The 19,476-nt window shown below is 42.5% G+C and overlaps 1 protein-coding gene across 1 annotated transcript; it reads left to right on the top strand.

Moving 5' to 3' along the window:
• The first annotated feature begins 572 nt into the window (after positions 1 to 572).
• On the top strand, positions 573 to 2,779 carry LOC117064474. Its single transcript, XM_033178594.1, has 2 exons — positions 573 to 1,065; positions 1,320 to 2,779. Exon 2 carries the CDS (start codon positions 1,875 to 1,877, stop codon positions 2,487 to 2,489), a length of 615 nt encoding a protein of 204 aa, XP_033034485.1. The 5' UTR covers positions 573 to 1,065; positions 1,320 to 1,874; the 3' UTR covers positions 2,490 to 2,779.
• The last annotated feature ends 16,697 nt before the right edge of the window (positions 2,780 to 19,476 follow it).

Here is a 19,476-nt window from a genome sequence, read left to right as displayed (position 1 = left end):
TGATTTCTTAACTACACGGATGTTCTTCCTCTATCTCCTGGCTGAGAAAAGAAGACCAGGAAGAGCAGTGAGGACTTCCAGGGTGGCATATGACTGTCTCCAGAAAACAGGTAGATAATCTGGGTCCTATCTGTGATAAGCCATACTGATGGATCCACAGGTTACCCAAGCTGAAAAAAGCATTCAAGCACTTCCCTTGGAGTGTAAAGCAGAAATCAGGACAGCTACTTGTCCACCAGAGGACAAAAACCAATCCCATTTTACTACTTTGGCTCTTCAGTGTGGTGAGCATAGGGCAGTGAAGGTGGATGAGCAACAACATCCACCTTCAGCTACACATGGAGACACCAGAAGACTCCAGGCAGGACAGAGGAGGGCAACGGCAACATGGCGACAGCCCTAGGTGGATGTGTCCCTGTGTGTGTGTGTGTGTATGTGTGTGTGTACTGTGACAGTGGGCAGAGGGAGGGAAGAGAGGGTTGAAATCTTCCTGTAGCAGGACAAGCCTCAGACAAAACTCTCAGACACCACATTGTAGAAAGAAGGGCTTTATTCAGCTGGGAGCGTCAGCAAGCTACTGCCTTAAAATCCAAGCTCCTCAAGTGCACAATTTCTGTCTCTTTTAAGGGCTCACAACACTAAAGATTTCACATGAAAGGATCGTGATTGATTTGAACAAGCAAGGGGTACATGACAGGGACTGCATGCACCGATGGTCAGAGAGAAACAGAACAGGGCAGGGTGTTTCACACTGTTCTTCTACACAGTGTCTGGAATCTATGAATAACATCGGTGTCTAAGTTATGAGTTGATTTTTAAGTACTGGGTTTAGGCCAGGCAGACCTAGGCCTGGTTTCAGGCCTGGCGCTGGGCTGTATGTCTTTGGTTTTACTTCCTTGTTTTTTTCTTAAAACAGGTACTGAGTATAAAACAATATAAAACATGTGAGAGGGTCTTTTTCTTTCCTCATTCCCAGTAGAGAAGAGAAAAGCATAGAACTGGGTAAAGAGGTCCCAGAAAAGAAACAGGAGCCTACAAGCCACCACAGAAGTTTCTTGCCCCAAGGTATGGTCTTTTGCCCCACCAGGGGCTGGGTATGTTGTGAAGTCCATGGAGGTATCCAGGGTGTGGGCTCCCTGGCTCCAGTAGACTCAAGGTCCCTTTGAACCAGGGAGGAAAGGCGCCTGTAAGGTCTCCGCAGTTGGAATAAGGGTCGGAATAAAGCACATCCTGACAGGGCTGGGGGGCACTAAGTACACTCTATGGCTGGAAGTGGGAAGGGGGAGGTGGGGACAAAGGGCTGCTTTCTCTGTGTGCAGGCTTCAGATGCACAGGGGATGTGAGGAGAGTCTGAGAAGGAGGGGGAGAAGGAAGAGAAGGAGGAGGAGAAGAAGGATGGTAAGTTTTCTGGGATGGACCTGGTGCTCCAGGAACCAGTAAACAGGAAGCCTAGACTGTGCAGTGTGTTTGTAGGAAGGTGCACGAAGGGGCAAGTCTGTTCCTTGGTCCCTTCCCTGCTCCCTGGCCAGAAAGCCTGAGAGTGTTCGCGTTGGCGTGGTTTGGGACAGCACAGGGACCCCCACTCAGACCAGCCCTTGCATTGGTCCATCCATCCCCAAAAGCTAGGCCAGAAACACACGCGATGCAGACTTTTGCCTTGGCGTTGGATTTTTTTTCCGAAAACAGACTAAAGAGGACAATGTATCCGAAGTGCTGCTCAGCCACAGCCTCTTGAGTGGCATGGGAACAGAACAGAGGCATTACGGAAACCCAGTTCTTGGGCAGAGGATCAGGAACCCAAGGGCCTTGTTGGACATCTCCTGGCTTCTGAGCGCCCAGGGCAGGCTACGGTCTTCTTGGCGGACAGGCGGCCTATGCTGCCACAAGGAGGCCTCCAGACTGAGCCCGGTGGCCGCCAAGGCTCAGTAGCAGGGCGACGACGCTCCGAGAGGTCCCCATCTTCAGACCTCTCTGCTCCCGCGGCCAGTTTTCGAAGCGGGCCGATCCTGGCTCTTGTGGCGGCCGCAGAGCGCAGTAACCCGGCTCTTCCAAGGAGGCTGCGGCTGCCACTCCTGCCTGCGCCTGAGGTTACTCCTGGGTGGCAGGCGTGGACTCTTGGTCCGAAGGCTGTGCACGCCGCACCGGTGGAATTCAAAGACCGCGTTCCTGTCCCGTGGGGAAACTCTAGTACCGCTGATCCTGGTTCTGAGCTGTGGCCCTGCGGGTGTTGGAAGGTAACGCGCTGCCCCACGAATTTGATCTTCTGGGTCTCCGAGTGGTTCCCACTGGGGCTCTCGCGCTGTCTCTCTGGAGCCAAAAGCCCCCCTCACACGGCTTTGCCATTGCATCGCTTCTTCCAGCGGCAGTTTACAGCGACAAGGGGATTCAGAAGATCAAGCTTGCGGGGCCTGCCGCCTTTTGTGCTCCTGCTGCTTAGGAGGCGGTCCAGCCCGGAGAGATCCAGGAGAACTGGCCGGTCAGCTAACTGAGAGCTAACTGCATCAGAAGAGAAACCGCCCAAGTCGCCTTCAGTGTCCACGTAGTCCTCTCCTGGAGCAAGTTGTCGGAAGTGAGTCTAGTGAAGACAGATGGAATTAGCAGTGGAAAATGCAAGAGACTTCCGGACGCCTAAGGAGGGAAGCTCTTTTGGGAGACGGGGAAGTGTAGATATCCGATTTCTGACCCCAAACGTTCTGGTAGTAGTACAGGAGAGACAGAGAGCCAGGGCTGTGGGAAAGACGTATGTCTGTATCTTTGAGCTAGAGTGTGTGGGATGGATACTGGCTGAAGGTAGGGTGTGGGTGTGGTGTTTGCGATGAAGGGTGATGGGAGGGAAGCTCAAAGGATTATTCAGGAGGGAGGTTGGTGGTGGTTAGAGAAAATGGCCCAGTTCTAAAGATTAATTCCCAAAGTGTTGGGATTACAGGCGTGAACCAGGTCAGGAGTCTGAGACCAGCCTGGCTAACATGTTGAAACCCCGTCTCTACTAAAAATACAAAAAGTAGCCAGGTGTGGTGGCACGTGCCTGTAGTCTCAGCTACTGGGGAGGCTGAGGCAGGAGAATTGCTTGAACCCGGGAGGCAGAGGTTGCAGTGAACCAAGATCATGCCACTGCATTCCAGCCTGCGCTACAGAGCAAGACTCCATCCCAAAAATAAATAAATATATAAACTGAATGGTTGTATCTACCATATCCTGGGGTTCAAAAAGAGCAGTGATGTAAGACCAATGCCCAGTAATTTGTGAAAGATCAGAAAATTGTAAGTGTGAAGCAGGTTAACTGTGCACTGCTTACCAACTTCTCTGAATCAACTGAGACATAAGATATTCATATGCAAGTTATATGAAGCAAATTTGTACTTATAGACAGGCAGCAAGGGATAGCAAGACTAGGGTTCATTGTGTGTTGGTCCCTTGTAACTCAGAAAGCTTCTTCCTAGGGTGGATGGAGTCTTAACTGCACATGCTCTTCTTGCACCACAGCTGAGGGATCCCAATAAGCAGCTCATCTTAGGTTTTCTACCCCAGGTTCACTTGACACGCTAAGCTAAAGGGTTGAAGGACATCTTGTGCTAGGTAGAGACAGGAATAGAGCCCAGGCTGTTCCAGCTGCTTTCTCCTTATTTTAGGATGTTGCACTCCCAGCACATTCTACAGATATTCTTGAGGACTACAAGCAAGAAAGTAGGGGAACTGGGTTGTTCCAAAGCCACCCAGCAAACTTTTCTGCAATCAGTTCAGTTATTGTATTGAAAAGAAATTTCTTAAAAGAAGACATACAGATAGCCAACATATATAAAAAATGTTCTTTATTACTAATCATCAGGCAAGTGGAAATTAAAACCTCAATGAAAATCTTTGGATCCTCCCTCCCCACCAGATTTTTCTTACTGTGAACAGCACAGACATTAATATCCTTTTACATATTTCCTAGTGTATATGTATGTGCAAGACTTTTTCTTGGGAGTATACTCTGAAATTGAATTGGTAGGTTTTGAGATATGTGACTTGCAGCTTCATAAGACAACAGATTGTTTTTCAAAGTGATAGTACCAATACATGTTACCACTTACATTATATAAGATACTCCGAAGTTTCATATACTTACCCTCTAACATTTGGTATTGTCAGGTGATTTAACATTTAATCATTGAAAGGGTGAAAATAGAGCGGCCCACAATTGTTGAACAGTCAGGCAATTTCACCCTATATGGACATTGTTGATTGCCACATGATTCCCTCCACAGATGCCCCTTCCTGATTTATCATTTTGGTGCCTCAGATTCTGTTCATTGCTGAGACCAGATCGATTGGGCAGACTGTAACCCAGCAGCGCTAGAGGAATTAAAGACACACACACAGCAATACAGAGGTGTGAAGTGGGAAATCCGGGGTCTCACAGCCTTCAGAGCTGAGAGCCCCAAACAGAGATTTACTCATGTCTTTATTAACAGCAAGCCAGTCATTAGCATTGTTTCTATAGATATTAAACTAACTAAAAGTATCCCTTATGGGAAATGAAGGGATAGGCCGAATTAAAGGAATAGTTTGGGCTAGTTAACTGCAGCAGGAGCACGTCCTTAAGGCACAGATCGCTCATGCTACTGTTTGTGGCTTAAGAATGCCTTTAAGTGGTTTTCTGCCCTGGGCAGGCCAGGAGTTCCTTGACCCCATTCTGGTAAATCCACAACCTTCCAGCGTGGGCATTATGGCCATCATGAACATGTCACAGTGCTGCAGAGATTTTGTTTATGGCCAGTTTTGGGGCCAGTTTATGGCCAGATTTTGGAGAGCTTGTTCCCAACATGTCCCCCTTCTTTGATTTGCAAAGCAGTAAAAGCAAAGGCCGCTTTGTCACGGTGAGCTACTTCTCGCAGGAGTCAGGATTAGCATCTGCAGACTATACAAAGACAAACAACACAGATTAAAAGCACAATCTTTGAAATCACAGAGCTTCCAAGTGTTTTTGTCCATTTTAATGGGTTATTAGCTGCCAATTTGTCTGCAGCTCCTTCAAGCACTCCAGTTCCTGGCATTAAGGTCAGGTGTGCCTGGGATGCTTGAAATATTTGTTCTTTAATTTTGCAATATCCAAAGACAAGTTTGTAGAGTGTCCTTCTAGATGCTTTTTTATTCATTCCCAAATTTTGATCTTATTAAGAACTATTAATAATTTCCACAAATCCTTGTGTTTAGCTCCTACAGCAGGCCATATCATTTGAGGTTGAGGTGCCACTATACCGCCATGGTTCCAGATAACAGGAACTCTTGCTGTATTTCTTATCATTTCTACCATCTGACCATTTTGTTCAGATCATCTGAATGTAGTGTGGCCATGGCATGCATACTGAGAGGTGCAATTCAAGCTAAACTTCCCCTTAAGGGACCAATTAATAATGATTCCATAGGAATCATTGTGCAGCACCTCTGCCAGTTCTGCAATGCAATCTTCCTAAACAAGTATGTTCATTATTTCTAACTGGGTCCAATCCTGTTTACAAATAGGTTTTTGAGGGTGGTATGCCTCAATTATAGGAGCAGATTTATTATGGTAAATACTGAGATCAGAAAGCATGTGTAACTGTGTCATAGAGTGATTACATCTAGGCATTATTGCCAGCCAAGATTGATAAATATGCCCAATAAATATAATTGTTCTCTGTGTCAGCCGTTGAAGGAATACTCATGGCAATGGTGATCACTGCCATCATACCTACCATTGAATTACTCATTGTGACTGGTTGTCCCGCTTTCCTCAGGTTTTCTTCCACCATCTGTGAAGGCTTCTTGATCTGTCCCCAGGTGGGTGGCTGTGTTCAACGGGTGTTGCTCGTGACAATTGGGGTCCTCCTCAGCATCAGCCTTGACATGGCTGCAACCAGGGGGTCTTTGGGATCCTCCTGGAATCTCTTCCTTGGCATCTGGCTCATGATAAGGTTTCAGGTGTCTTGATGGTATCCAAATTGGCTGTTGATTTTGACCTGGAGAAACACAAGCAGAATTTCTACTCCAAGTTATTATTTTACCTATTTCCTAACTTTTTGTTATTGGATCTGTCCACCAAATCAGTTGTTCTGCTTCTATCTTTGCAGCTGGTTTCTGTAGATGCTGTTCAGCTGCTGATAACATCTGGCCTTTGGGCAGGCTCAAAAAATTTAAAGTTAATAATGCTAGAGTCAGTTGCATCTGCGGTGTTCCATATTCTTTGTCTCCCTTCTGCTTTTGCAACTGCTGTTTTAGGGAGAGATTCATTCTTTCTACTAAGGCTTGTCTTTGAGAATTGTATGAGATACCAGTAATATGTTTAATATTCCACATAGAGAAAAATGTAGCTAGAGCTTGGCTGGTATAGCCTGGGGCATTATCTGTTTTAATAGAAGTTGGAATGCTCATCACCACAAAACACTGCAAAAGGTGACATTTAACACAGGCAGAAGACTCTCCTGATTGGCATGTAGCCCAAAGTGAGAAAAGGTGTCCACACATACATGTAGATAAGATAAGCTAGTCTCCCAAACAAGGGAATATGTGTGACATCCATTTGCCAAAGAGAATTAGGTTCCAGTCCTCGAGGATTAACTCCTCCTGTAAAAGACGAGGAATGTACCATTTGGTAAGTTGAGCATTGCTGGATAATAGCTTTAGCTTCTTTCCAGGTAATGCTGTATCTGCATTTGAAACCAGAGGCATTAACATGGGTTAAATTGTGAAAGTATCTAGCATTAGATATTGCATTAGCAACTAGGCCATCAGCCATTTGATTCCTTTCAGTCAAAGGTCCTGGAAGAGGTGTATGAGCCGTAATGTGAGTGATGCAAAAAGGGTGCATTCTACTTCTAACTGCTGTTTGCAAGTGGTTAAATAAAGTCATCAGTTGTTCATCTGTATGAAATCGTAACTGAGCATTTTCAATTAACTGTGTGGAATGACCCATGTATGAAGAATCAGAAATCACATTAATAGGCATATCAAAAGCAGCCAATACCTCAATTACAGCTACAAGCTCCACTTTTTGAGCTGAAGTATAGGGCGTCTGGAAAACTTTACTTTTCAAGCCAGAATAAGAAGCTTTACCATTACTAGACCCATCTGTAAAAACGTTCTCCGTACCTTCAATTGGTTTAAATTTAGTTATTTTAGGGAGAATCCAATTAATTAATTTCAAAAACTGAAACTGTTTTGTTTTAGGAAAATGATTATTGAGAATACCCACAAAGTCAACTAAATGGGTTTGCCAAGCAAGACTATTTATAAAAGCTTGCTGTGTTTGTGCCTTTTTGAGAGGTACAATAATTTTTCCAGGATCATATCCATGAAATTTAACAATCTGAGTTATCCCAATCCCTATCATAGTAGTGATTTGATCTAAATAAGGAGTTAAAGTCTATGTAGTATGTGGAAGAAAAAGCCACTCTACTAAGTCGCGTTCTTGGACAATAACACCAGTAGGTAAATGTTGAGTTGAAAAAATTAGCAAATCTAGAGTCTTCTCTGGATCTATTCTATTTATTTGAGCTTTATGGACTTGCTTCTCAATTAGTTGTAACTCTGCCTCAGCCTCCTTTGTTAATTGCCGAGGGCTAGTGAGAGTAGGATTTCCTCTAAGGATAGAAAACAGATTACTCATGGCACAGGTAGGAATGCTTAGAGCAGGTCGTATCCAATTAATGTCCCCTAGTAATTTTTACAAGTCATTTAATGTTTTCAATTGATCCCTATGTATGGCTACTTTCTGTGGCAGAATGGTAGTGTCATTTACTAAGGTCCCAAAGTAGGAGTAAGAAGTAGTAGTATGAATTTTGTCAGGAGCTATAATTAAACCAGCACGAGAAATCAAATTTTGCAAGTGATCATAACATTGGAGTAATATTTATCGAGAGGGGGCAGCACAAAGCATATCATCCATATAGTGAATAATGTAACACTGTGAAAATTTTTTACCAGTAGGTTAAATTGCTTGCCCTACATTATCGTCTGGCAAATTGTTGGACTGTTTAACCTGCTTTGTGGCAACACTTTCCAGTGAAAATGCTTAGCAGGCTGCAGGTTGTTTACTGTAGGAATTGTAAATGTAAACCGTTCATAGTCTTGCTCAGCTAAAGGGATAGTAAAGAAACAGTCTTTTAAATCTATGACTAATAAAGGCCAACTTTTTGGAATTATAGCAGGAGAAGGCAATCATGGCTGTAATGCTCCCATAGGTTGTATAACTGAATTGATAGCTCTTAAGTCAGTTAACATTCTCCATTTACCTGATTTTTTCTTAATTACGAAAACTGGAGAATTCCAAGGGGAAAATGTTGGAGCTATGTGCCCATTTTCTAATTGTTCGGTAACTAATTTCTCTAAAGCCTCCAGTTTCTCTTTACTTAGCAGTCATTGTTGTATCCTAATTGGCTTATCTGTTAACCATTTTAAAGGTATAGGTTCTGGAGGCTTAACAATGGCTGCCATAAACAATTATATCCTAATCTTTGGTGGGAACTTTGTCTTTCCACTTGAAGCGGTTTTTGCACTTTGAAAATTTTTTTCTAGTACCATACCAGGGACACACCCTATTTCATGCATTGTATGTTGACTTTGAGGGCTATATAATTGTTCTCGAATTAGAATTTGTGCTCCCCATTGTTGTAATAAATCTCTCCCCCATAAATTTATAGGTACAGAAGTTATACTTGGTTGAACAGTCTCAGGTTGTCCATCAGGCCCGTCACAATGCAAAATATAACTACTTTGATATACTCCAGGGACTTTACCAACTCCAACTATGTTAAATTGAGCTGGTTGAACTGGCCACGTGGATGGCCAGTGCTATAGAGAAATGATTGAAATGTCCGCTCCTGCATCTACTAAACCTTTAAATTTCTTTCCCTGAATAGTTATTTCACAGGTAGGACATTTATCAGTAATTTGATTTACCCAATAAGCTGCTTTGCCTTTTTATTTGTGCTTCCAAATCCTCCTGTTCATTTAATTTCACTTTTCCCCATTCCCACATATGGCACAATCAGGAGCTGTGCTATGCGCTCTCTTGGCTCTGCTTTCCGGGGAATAGAAGTAAATATAGCAATTTGAATTTCCCCATTGTAATCTCAATCAATGACTTCTGTATGTATTTGTACCCCTTTTAAACTTAAACTAGACCTTCCTAAAAGTAATCTTATTGTCCCCATGGTGCAGCACTACTGGCTGTGGCAGGGGACAGACATTGTACAGGGGTGAGGGAATGGCCTGAGCTGGAAATGACCTGGTTTAGAATGGGGCCCGGGATGGGCCCCTCATGGTGTTTCCCGAAATTAGGTTCCCTTCTTTATCAAACTTAGAGTGACACTGATTAGCCCAATGTTTCCCTTTTGTACATTTTGGACATATTTCAGGCTCAACAGTTTTCTTTTTTCCCCATTTGGTGGCCTGACTTGCTGATTTTTTGTACATTCTTTTTCTTAATATGACCATGCTTCCCACAGTTAAAACAAGCTCCAGGAAATGGAGTATTTCCTTTATCCACTCTCAGTCCTGCCATTGCCTGTGCCAACAAAGTAGGTTTATGCAAATTACCTCTGATACCATGACAGGCCTTGATATAATCAACTAAATGTGCTTTCCCTCTGAGAGGTCACAGAGCAGCCTGGCAATTGGGATTAGCATTGTCCAAAGCTAATAACTGCAGCCTTATATCCTGAGCAGCCGAATCTGCAATCACCTTTTTAAGAGACTCCTGTAACTGAGCTATAAAATCCACGTATGGTTCTTTTGGTCCCTGTTTTTATAGCACTAAAGGAAGGGTATTGTTCTCCACATGAAGTGATTTTTTTCCCAAGCTCTAATGCACACTCCTCTAAGCTGTTCTATGGCATCATCCTGCATGACCACTTTTGTGTCTGGTTTAGATACCAACCCCCAAAAGTTGGTCTGCAGTTATGTTAATTTGAGGTTAGGCCTGGGCATTGTGAGCAGCTGAATGGAAGCTTCATCTGCCCACCAAGTTTTAAATTGTAAGAACTGAGCAGGAGTTAGACAAGCTCGAGTAAGAGTGCTCCAGTCAGTAGGAATCATCCGACTGGAAACAGTAACATTCTTTAGCAGTCCCATTACAAAAGGAGAACCTGGTCCATACTGATTTATAGCTTGTTTAAATTATTTGAGTAATTTAAAAGGAAAAGGCTCAAATGTAGCTATAATATTTCCCTGTTGATCTGGTGGGTGTATTCTAACAGGGAACTGCCAAGACTCTAAATCACCCTCTCATCTAACTTGTTGAATTCCTGCCTGAAGAGAACTAAGAGTGGTTGCTAGAGGTGCTGCTCAAACAGTCACTGGGGCTTTTCACCTAGTGTCTTCCAGAAAAGAAAGATCTGGAGGGCCAGGCCACTCTTTTTCTTCAAAATAATAATGAGGGGGTGCAGAAGGGTAGGGATGAACCTCTCCCTCCTTTGCCACTTTAGCTTTAGCTGGCAAATAAACCTGCTCTGTAACCTCTTTTGTTACTTCATTATACTCTCCTTCCTCCTCATCATCAGTGTGAAAAAGTTCCAAGGTGGAACGAACCACAGCCCACACTTGTCCCATTGTTACCCTGACACTTCCAAGCTCCCCTTCTTACTCACCATGGGGATTGCTTTAAGAGTACTTGGGTGTCCTCCAGCTAGTTCCACGTTCTCCAACTGTTGCTCTGGCAACCCTTCGACCTAGATTCGAGCCCCCATGAATGGGCACCACTTGTCGAGACCAGCTCGGTCAGGGAAACCCTAACCCAGTGGCACTAGAGGAATTAAAGACACACACACAGCAATATAGAGGTGTGGAGTGGGAAATCAGGGGTTTCACAGCCTTCAGAGCTGAGACCTCCAAATAGAGATTTACCCACATTTTTATTAACAGCAAGCCAGTCATTAGCATTGTTTCTATAGAAATTAACTAAAACTATCCCTTATGGGAAATGAAGGGATGGGCCAAATTAAAGGAATAGGTTGGGCTAGTTAACTGCAGCAGGAGCATGTCCTTAAGGAACAGATCATTCATGCTATTGTTTGTAGTTTAAGAATGCCTCTAAGTGGTTTTCTGCCCTGGGTGGGCCAGGTGTTCCTTGCCCTCATTCTGGTAAACCCACAACCTTCCAGTGTGGGTGTTATGGCCATTATGAACATGTCACAGTGCTGCAGAGATTTTGTTTTTGGCCAGTTTTGGGGCCAGTTTATGGCCAAATTTTGGAAGGCTTGTTCCCAACAGTTCATGATTACCATTGTTATGAAATAATCCTGGCACTTTAACATTCTCCCAAACTGAAAAGGAGCTAAGGCCCATTTTTGTGTATGCACTACTTATGATAATGCAAATTGAAAGCTATTGGAAAGTTTTTCTTTTTTTTATTTTCTGAGATGGAGTCTTGCTCTGTCGCCCAGGCTGGAGTGCAGTGGCACGATCTTGGCTCACTGCAAGCTCCACCTCCTAGATTCAAGCCATTCTCCTGCCTCAGCCTCCTGAGTAGTTGGAACTACAGGTGCCCGCCACCACACCCGCCTAATTTTTTGTATTTTTTTAGTAGAGACGGGGTTTCACCATGTTAGCCAGGATGGTCTCAATCTCCTGACTTTGTGATCCGACTGCCTCGGCCTCCCGAAGTGTTGGGATTACAGGTGTGAGCCACCGTGTGCGGCCTGGAAAGTTTGTTTTGTGTATGCAGTTCAGCCAGTTCTAGCTAAGATGTAACATTGGAAACTAATTTGAAACTGAAGGAAAAAATGGTTAAAAAAAGTTGTAGTTATAAAACTACTATGGAAACTGCAGTAGCCAAAGGTTTGGTCCACAGCATTAATTGGATTACCTATCAGGTCAGATAAAGTTTAGTCATATGGACAGGTCCCAGTTTTTTCCTGTCCTGAAATAATTTGTATCCAGCTGTCTTTTGTAAAATAATGCGTTTAAGATGCCATGTCATGGCTAGAGTTTCATGGTAACATCTATTTGATCTTTGTGTGTATGGATACGTGTTTCTATGTGTTTCTGTGCATGTTACATGTATTATGTTATATGTTATCTCTACAATGGCACCATGTTGGCTTATAAGTAAATGAGTGCTCATAAATTTAGTAAGAAAGTCCAAATGCTTTTCAAATTTGTGTGAATTTAGTAATCTTTAATAATGTTTGCTTTAAAATTATTCACAAAATAAAAATAGAAATGTCTTTGGAATGTAAGCATACATTTTTGTCTGGGTTTACTAATTAGATGAGTTTTATATTTGCCTTTGTTAAATATTTTAACATGCCAGAATTTTACATGAAGGTTATAAGATCAGAAACTCAACCAAAAACAGAATAATCTTTCTTTGAATGAGTTTTTTGATAAATAAGACTAATTTAATATAGTCGGTTCCATAAGAACAATTAATTTTTCTGAATTATCAGAAAAAAATGCCCATGTGTTTAAGATTTTTGTGTAGGTGAACACCTGATATTCACAGGCTATGCAAATGGTTAATAAAAAAATAACTTGGGGTGATAATTAGTGTTGCCTAATGTCTTAGTTCTAAAAACAAATCTAGATAAAGTGTTACAGATGAATAAATTGATAAATATAAATGGAATCAATGCTTGTAGGTGAACTTTTAATTTCACTTAAACTATTAAAATTATTTCAGATACCATTGAATGTCTGGTTCATTTCCAATTAAAAAAGCATTGTGACATTGGGTATTGGTCACACTTTTGAATCCATTAATGTGAAATAAAATCTGTGCTATGAGTTAAGCATTAGTGGACCTCAATGAGCTGAATAAGAATAAGGTCCGAGTCTGGAAAGTAATCAAGCTACAAAAAGAGGATTGGCCCAATGGATGCCTGTATACTTGCCCCCATGCAGGCAAGCAATGAATGTGAAACAATACCGCCTGCCAGAGGGGCACTGAAGTAACCCAAATAACCCAGGGTGCTGGAGTGAGATGCTGTCTCAGAATTAATTAATTAATTAGTTAATCAATGCATTGTATTCTCTGCTGCACCTTTTTAAAAAATCTCTGTTTTCTGAAATGCCTGAAGAAAGAAATGAGTCTTAGTTGATGCAGGCCCTGAGATGGGCAGAGATTATGAGAGCATCACATAGACTTGGTGCTCTGGACTGAATTGTGTCCCCCAAAATTCATGATGATTTTGATTCCACAAGGTGATGGTATTTAGACATGGAGCCTTTGGGAGACAAGTACATTAAGATGAAGTTATGAGGTTGGGGCTTTCATAATGGGATTGGTGGCCTTCCGAGAAAAGGAAGAGATACCATGTACTTCTTGTTCTCTCCCCTTCTCCCTCTCTCCCTTTCTCCCCTTTCTCTCTCTTTATCTCCCTCTGTGCCATGTAAGAACAGAGATACAACATGGCCATTGGCATGATAGAAAGAGAGTCCTCACCAAGAGCTGAATTACTGGTGTTTTGATCTTGGACTTCCAGATTGTGGGCAATACTCACCAGAGGAGACTTCTGTAGCTGCCTGGAATTGTCTGATCTGGAGTTAATGCCCTGGAACCCGGTGGTTGCCAACTCAGAAGGCACAAGGCTATGAATCTTCCTCTGGTCCTCTTTAATCTGCCTCCACTTTTTGTTTTGTTTGGATTTTCAAGTAACAAATTTATTTTTCCGGTTAACATAACCAGTCCATGGTACAGCATATCAAAACACAAATTGCAAATCCAAGGACCTTTTGTAACCTTTACCTTTACTAGGTTGCAAAACTTTGACAAATCAATATAGTACATTTTATTACAATAAAAGCATGTATTTTTTGGAGTCATATATTATTTTAGTGATAATTTTCACTCCAAATATACTTAATTAGTAAACCAAAACACTGGTTGGTTGGTTTTGTTTTGTTTTTGAGACGGAGTCTCGCACTGTAGACCAGGCTGAAGTGAAATGCTGTGATCTCGGCTCACTGTAAACTCCGCCTCCTAGGTTCAAATGATTCTTCTGCCCCAGCCTCTCAAGTAGCTGGGATTACAGGTGCCCGCCACTACACCTGGCTAATTTTTTTGTATCTTTAGTAGAGACGGGATTTCACTACGTTGGCCAGGCTGGTCTCAAACTCCTGACCTCGTGATCTGCCCACTTTGGCTTCCCAAAGCACGGGGATTACAGGCGTGAGCCACCACACCCGGCAAACACTGGTTTTTAATGATTGTTTAAAATAACTTGCAGAGCAAGTTATTATTATTAACCAAATTAATATGTTTGAAAGCTATACAAGTTCTCTTTTTAAATTGAATTTCCTCATGCAAGTTTTTGAAGTTTACAGCAGCAGGTCAATTGTTTGTATATAAGAGATGGCTCTGCTTTGTTCTGGGGTTGGATGAAATCCAGGTGGGGTTCCAAAGTGTGAAAAACTTTAAAATTCTACCTTAAGTTGATTCAATGTCAATGCAAACTTCCAAGTACTTTTTAAAAAAATATTAAAATTTTGCTTATACACTATTGGTGAGAGTGTAAATTAGTTCAACCATTGTGGAAAACAGCATGGCAATTCCTCAAAGACCAAATAACAGAAATACCATTTGACCCAGCAATCCCATTACTGGGTATGTACCAAAGGAATATAAATTGTTCTGCCATAAAGACCATACGTGCATGTGTACTATTCACAATAGCAAAGACATGGAATCAACCTAAATGTTCTTTAATGGTAGACTGGATAAAGAAAATGTGGTACATAAACACCATGGTATACTATGGAGCCATAAAAAAGAAAAAGATCATGTCTTTTGCAGGAACATAGATGGAGCTGGGGGCCATTTTTTCTTAGCAAACTAATGCAGGAATAGAAAAGCAAATACCACATGTTCTCACTTATAAGCTGGAGCTGAATGGTGAGAACACAAGGGCACAAAGAGGGGAACAACAGACACTGGAGCCCATTGAAGGTGGATGATGGAAGGAGGGAGAGTATCAGGAAAAATAATAATGGGCACCAGGCTTCATACCTGGGTGATAAAATAATGTGTACAACAAACTCCTATGATACAAGTTTACCGAAATCACAAACCTGCATATGTACCCTGAATTTAAAATAAACCTTAAGAAGAAGAATTTCTTTCAAAAAATTTGTTAAATGTTTCATAAATACTGGAATTCTACTATTAGACAGTCATTTCAAACAACACTAATTTCAGATGATCCCTTTTATTTAGACACCATGCATCTCTTTGTTTTGATCTAAAGTCACTGTCTTATATCAGCCTACTTTTAAAAAATTCTACATAAAATATGTTTATAGTTTTAAAATAAATATATTGCCAGCTTGGAGAGATGTGGGGTACTTGTCTATACGCATTCATTATCAATTCACTACAAAGGCTGTGGCAGCCACCACTGGAGTTCTTATGCCTCCTTTTGTGGAAGCCATCAATTCATTATTTAACATGTATTTTATGTAAGACCCATTCCAGTGCTTCCTGGCCTTTGTTAGCATTTGAAAATATCGTTCTTGCCATCAGTTCTTCAAAGTAACTGTTGAGGCTGCCTCCTTTCAGTGATTATGGCTTCTTGAGTCATAATAATTTTTTTCTGTGTCCTGAGGATGTGGTTTGTATATAAGTCTCTCATCTACTGAAACCATATCTAAAGTGAAATATTAGTAGATTTAAGTTCCATTGCTTTCTCTATAGGATTAACTACAGAATATTCTAGCACATATGTTTTGTTTCTTGCTGTACCAATAAGAGACTTGTAGTTCCCACTCTGTGCAGAGAAGTCTGTGACTGTGCAACTCTTCATTGGGATCTATAGGTCTGTCCAACACATCAACCCACACCATGCTCTGGTTCATAGGGCTTTTGGGTATTTGTGCATTGCAACTGTTGTAACGATTTCCCACAGGTGGTCAAAGATTGCTCTGAAGTCCAGATCTTGATGGTGCAGGCAGTCCAGGAGATGTCTGGGCAGTGCAGGGGAAAATGAGGCAAAGAGGCTACACCTGCCCCACTGCACCCCCAGCACCTCAACCAGCTTCGCAGTATGCAGGTGCCATCGGCCTCATGTGAAGGACATCCCAACCCTCTCTCCCACCCTGATTACAACGTAAGCTTTAAACTATTTAAAGGAGGAGTCCCCACCTCCCCAGACAGCACGCCTGTACTGGACCCTGGCCTGTTAGTGAGGCAGAAAATTGGGTCTGGGAGCCAGGAACATAAAGCCCATTCACACTTCAGCTATAACAGGAAATATCCTCTCCATAGGGCATACACTGAGCAATGACTTTGTAACTTTACTTCGTCCTCTTCATTTACATAGGGCATACCCCAAATAGAGGGTATTTAAACTCACAAAAAACTCTGTAACAGGGCCTTTGAGCCCCTATGCTCAGGCCCAATCACACTGTGGAGTGTACATTTGTTTTCAATAAATTCCTTCATTCCGTCCTTGCTTTGCTTGTGCGTTTTGTCCAATTCTTTGTTCAAGACGCCAAGAACCTGGATACCCTCCACCGTTAGCATTAGGAGCCCTGTGGCACAACAGGAGGGGAGTGGCCAGCAGCCCAGCGTTACCACCTGAGCTCCACTTCTTGTTAGATCAGCAGAGACATTAGATTCTCATAGGTGCAAGAAGCCTATTGTAAACTGCACATGCAAGGGATCTACCTTGTGCGCTCCTCCTGAGAATCTGGCGCCTGATGATCTGAGGTAGGGCAGCTTCATCCCCAAACTATCCCTGTCTACCAACCCCCCATCCATGGAAAAAACTGTCTTCTACAAAACCAGTCCCTTGTGCCAAAAATGTTGGGGACTGCTGATTTGAAGAACACTGTTAATGTCTATTCCCTACCTTCATCCAGAAGGCCACGGTCAGTCTTGAAGCAACTCCAGCAAGTGATCCACCCAGCTGTCCCCTTCCACCCTGCTAGTATCCACAGCTCCTCAAAGGCCCCCTGGAATTTAAACTAAAGCATGATCACGCCACTGCATGCCAGCCTGGGCTACCTAGGAAGACTAGTGAGAGCCCAGCTCAAAAAAAAAAAAAAAAAAAAAACAACTCTGAGCTGGGTTCCTGCCCCCTTTCTGTCTGCTTCAGGCCCATCTATACCAATCTTGATTTACCAGCTCAAAATCAATTCCACGGGTGGAGAACAGGGAAAGGATTTAATTAATGTGTACAGTTTCAACGGAAGAAATACCACAATTGTGAGGACATCAGGAACAGTGAGTTCCTTAGCACATTGCATATTATTCATTCCATGAAGAGAGTTTCTCAAATGAAAAATGTTTAGGACGTTCAGAAGGGGAAGAACAAATTAAGGAATGATCTCCACAGCAGAGACCTCAAGGCTGTTGTGCGTGCAGGACACAGTTCCAGCGTAAAAGTCCGCAGGGACAGAATGAGGGTCCCCACTGGGGTGCCTCAGGCTCCTTCCAGGGCAGTGTTCGTTGAAGCAGGTCGTACCGCAGGCTTGCTGAAAGGCTGGGGTTCCTCTCCTTTCCGGGTTCCTTCCTGATGGAATCGTGGGTTTTCAGCAGCTTCCGGGGGCGGCCTGGACTGCAGAGGTCGCCATGGGCTTGCGTCCTTCCACCTCCGCAGGCGCTGGCATCTCCAGGCTTCATCAGACCTCTTTGGACCTCTCCATAGGTAGCATTTGCGTCTTCTTGAGGTGACTGAAGCCCGTCTTTGGTTTCAGCCATTGATTCCTCGACATGGGAGTCTCGAGGCCGTTTTTGGCCCCTCTCATCTGCGGGAAGGGCTCCGTGCCCGGTGGAGGCGCAGTGCAGCAGCCAGCCAGCAGTGGAGCTCCGGTAGAGCTGATGGCATTGGCAGGAATGGCGACTCAGCACAGGGAAGTTATCCAGTGCCCAGGCCCAAGCTTGCTCTCGGTTCAGGTCCCATGGCATGTGGGGCTCTTCCAAGGTTGATGGATGGAACTCCATAGCCTCAGCCTCGAAAGGCTTGACTAGGTCCAGCCGTAGCTGGTCTAGGAAAAGAGCAAATGGCTCAGTCCATCCCTGACTGTGGGCTTTTATAGCATTCTGTCTTGTATAGGAAGTCGTATACCAAAATTCAATCTTGTGGGGATTAACACTTTTTTACCATGCTAATTGCTTCAGACTGTGATAAGATTATGGTAAAAATTTTATCATTCTGTGAAGTCCTTGGGTTTTTATTGGATCAGGCAGTAATAGGGTGGGGCAGGGGGGGTGAGAGAATGGGTCCAGTTATTGGCAGTTTCTTATATCAATAAGAAATTGGCAGTTTTCAATATTTCTTTTTTTTTAACAAGAGTAAAAATAATTAATTTAATATTATGTACATTTACTAAAAGAGGATAATCAACTTTTTGAAACACAATGGATAAGTGTTTGAGGGGTTGGATAACCCATTTACCATTATTTTTATTTTTTTTATTTTTTTTATTATTATACTTTAAGTTCTAGGGTACATGTGCATAATGTGCAGGTTTGTTACATATGTATACTTGTGCCATGTTGGTGTGCTGCACCCATCAACTCGTCAGCACCCATCAATTCATCATTTATATCAGGTATAACTCTCAATGCAATCCGTCCCCCCTCCCCCCTCCCCATGATAGGCCCCCGTGTGTGATGTTCCCCTTCCAGAGTCCAAGTGATCTCATTGTTCAGTTCCCACCTATGAGTGAGAACATGTGGTGTTTGGTTTTCTGTTCTTGTGATAGTTTGCTAAGAATGATGGTTTCCAGCTGCTTCCATGTCCCTACAATGGATGCAAACTCATCCTTTTTTATGGCTGCATAGTATTCCATGGTGTATATGTGCCACATTTTCTTTTTTTTTTTTAGTTATTTCTAATTTTATTTTATGTATTTTCTCAGATACCCAGCCTAGCCAGCATTAGCACTGATAGCATTTTGTGCACATTAATGAACAATGTTCAAGTTTTTGGCCCCTGATCTTCTTGATCAGCATATTCTGTCTCTATTATGGGCAAAGTTCCCCAGGCACATGCATCAATAAAATCTTTAATAGAAGATCATCTAAGTCATCTAAGAGGCCGAAAGAGAAACATCTCCTAATGAGTACTGGACCCCAGATGCCCCTAAACTTTATAATTCTTCTCAAATAAAAAGCCCCAGATCACTCCATGCAACAGCTGCTTATAAACAGCACAATCTTTTACACTACTCTGGTAGGTTTGCAATCTTGATCCCAGACTGGGGCAACCCAATGCAGGGGAATTCAATATCTATCTTCAGCACTGCATTGCCATGCTGGCTTTTAATTGATGATTATTAAAATAAAGGCTCAAAAATTGGTCATATCAATTTTTTATTTCTCCTTCTTGTTTAAAAACTTTTTTTACTCATTACACATATACACATATGTGTTTATATGTGTGGTATATGTATATATTATATAAGTGTGGGTGTGTATATTATATATACAACATGCACACTAATGTATATGTGTATATGTGTTTGTATATATGTATAACATATGTGTATGTGTAATACATATACATATAAAAGGTG

Source organism: Trachypithecus francoisi, unplaced genomic scaffold, assembly GCF_009764315.1.
Source record: "Trachypithecus francoisi isolate TF-2019V2 unplaced genomic scaffold, Tfra_2.0 Lachesis_group2, whole genome shotgun sequence".
NCBI lineage: Eukaryota > Metazoa > Chordata > Mammalia > Primates > Cercopithecidae > Trachypithecus > Trachypithecus francoisi.
The sequence above is the reverse complement of the archived record's forward strand: the minus strand, read 5'-3'. Positions and strand labels throughout refer to the sequence as shown.

What these genes read in the sequence shown, in the direction of transcription:
- LOC117064474 (XM_033178594.1), top strand. Translation starts at nt 1,875, where the DNA reads ATGCTGCCACAAGGAGGCCTCCAGACTGAGCCCGGTGGCCGCCAAGGC.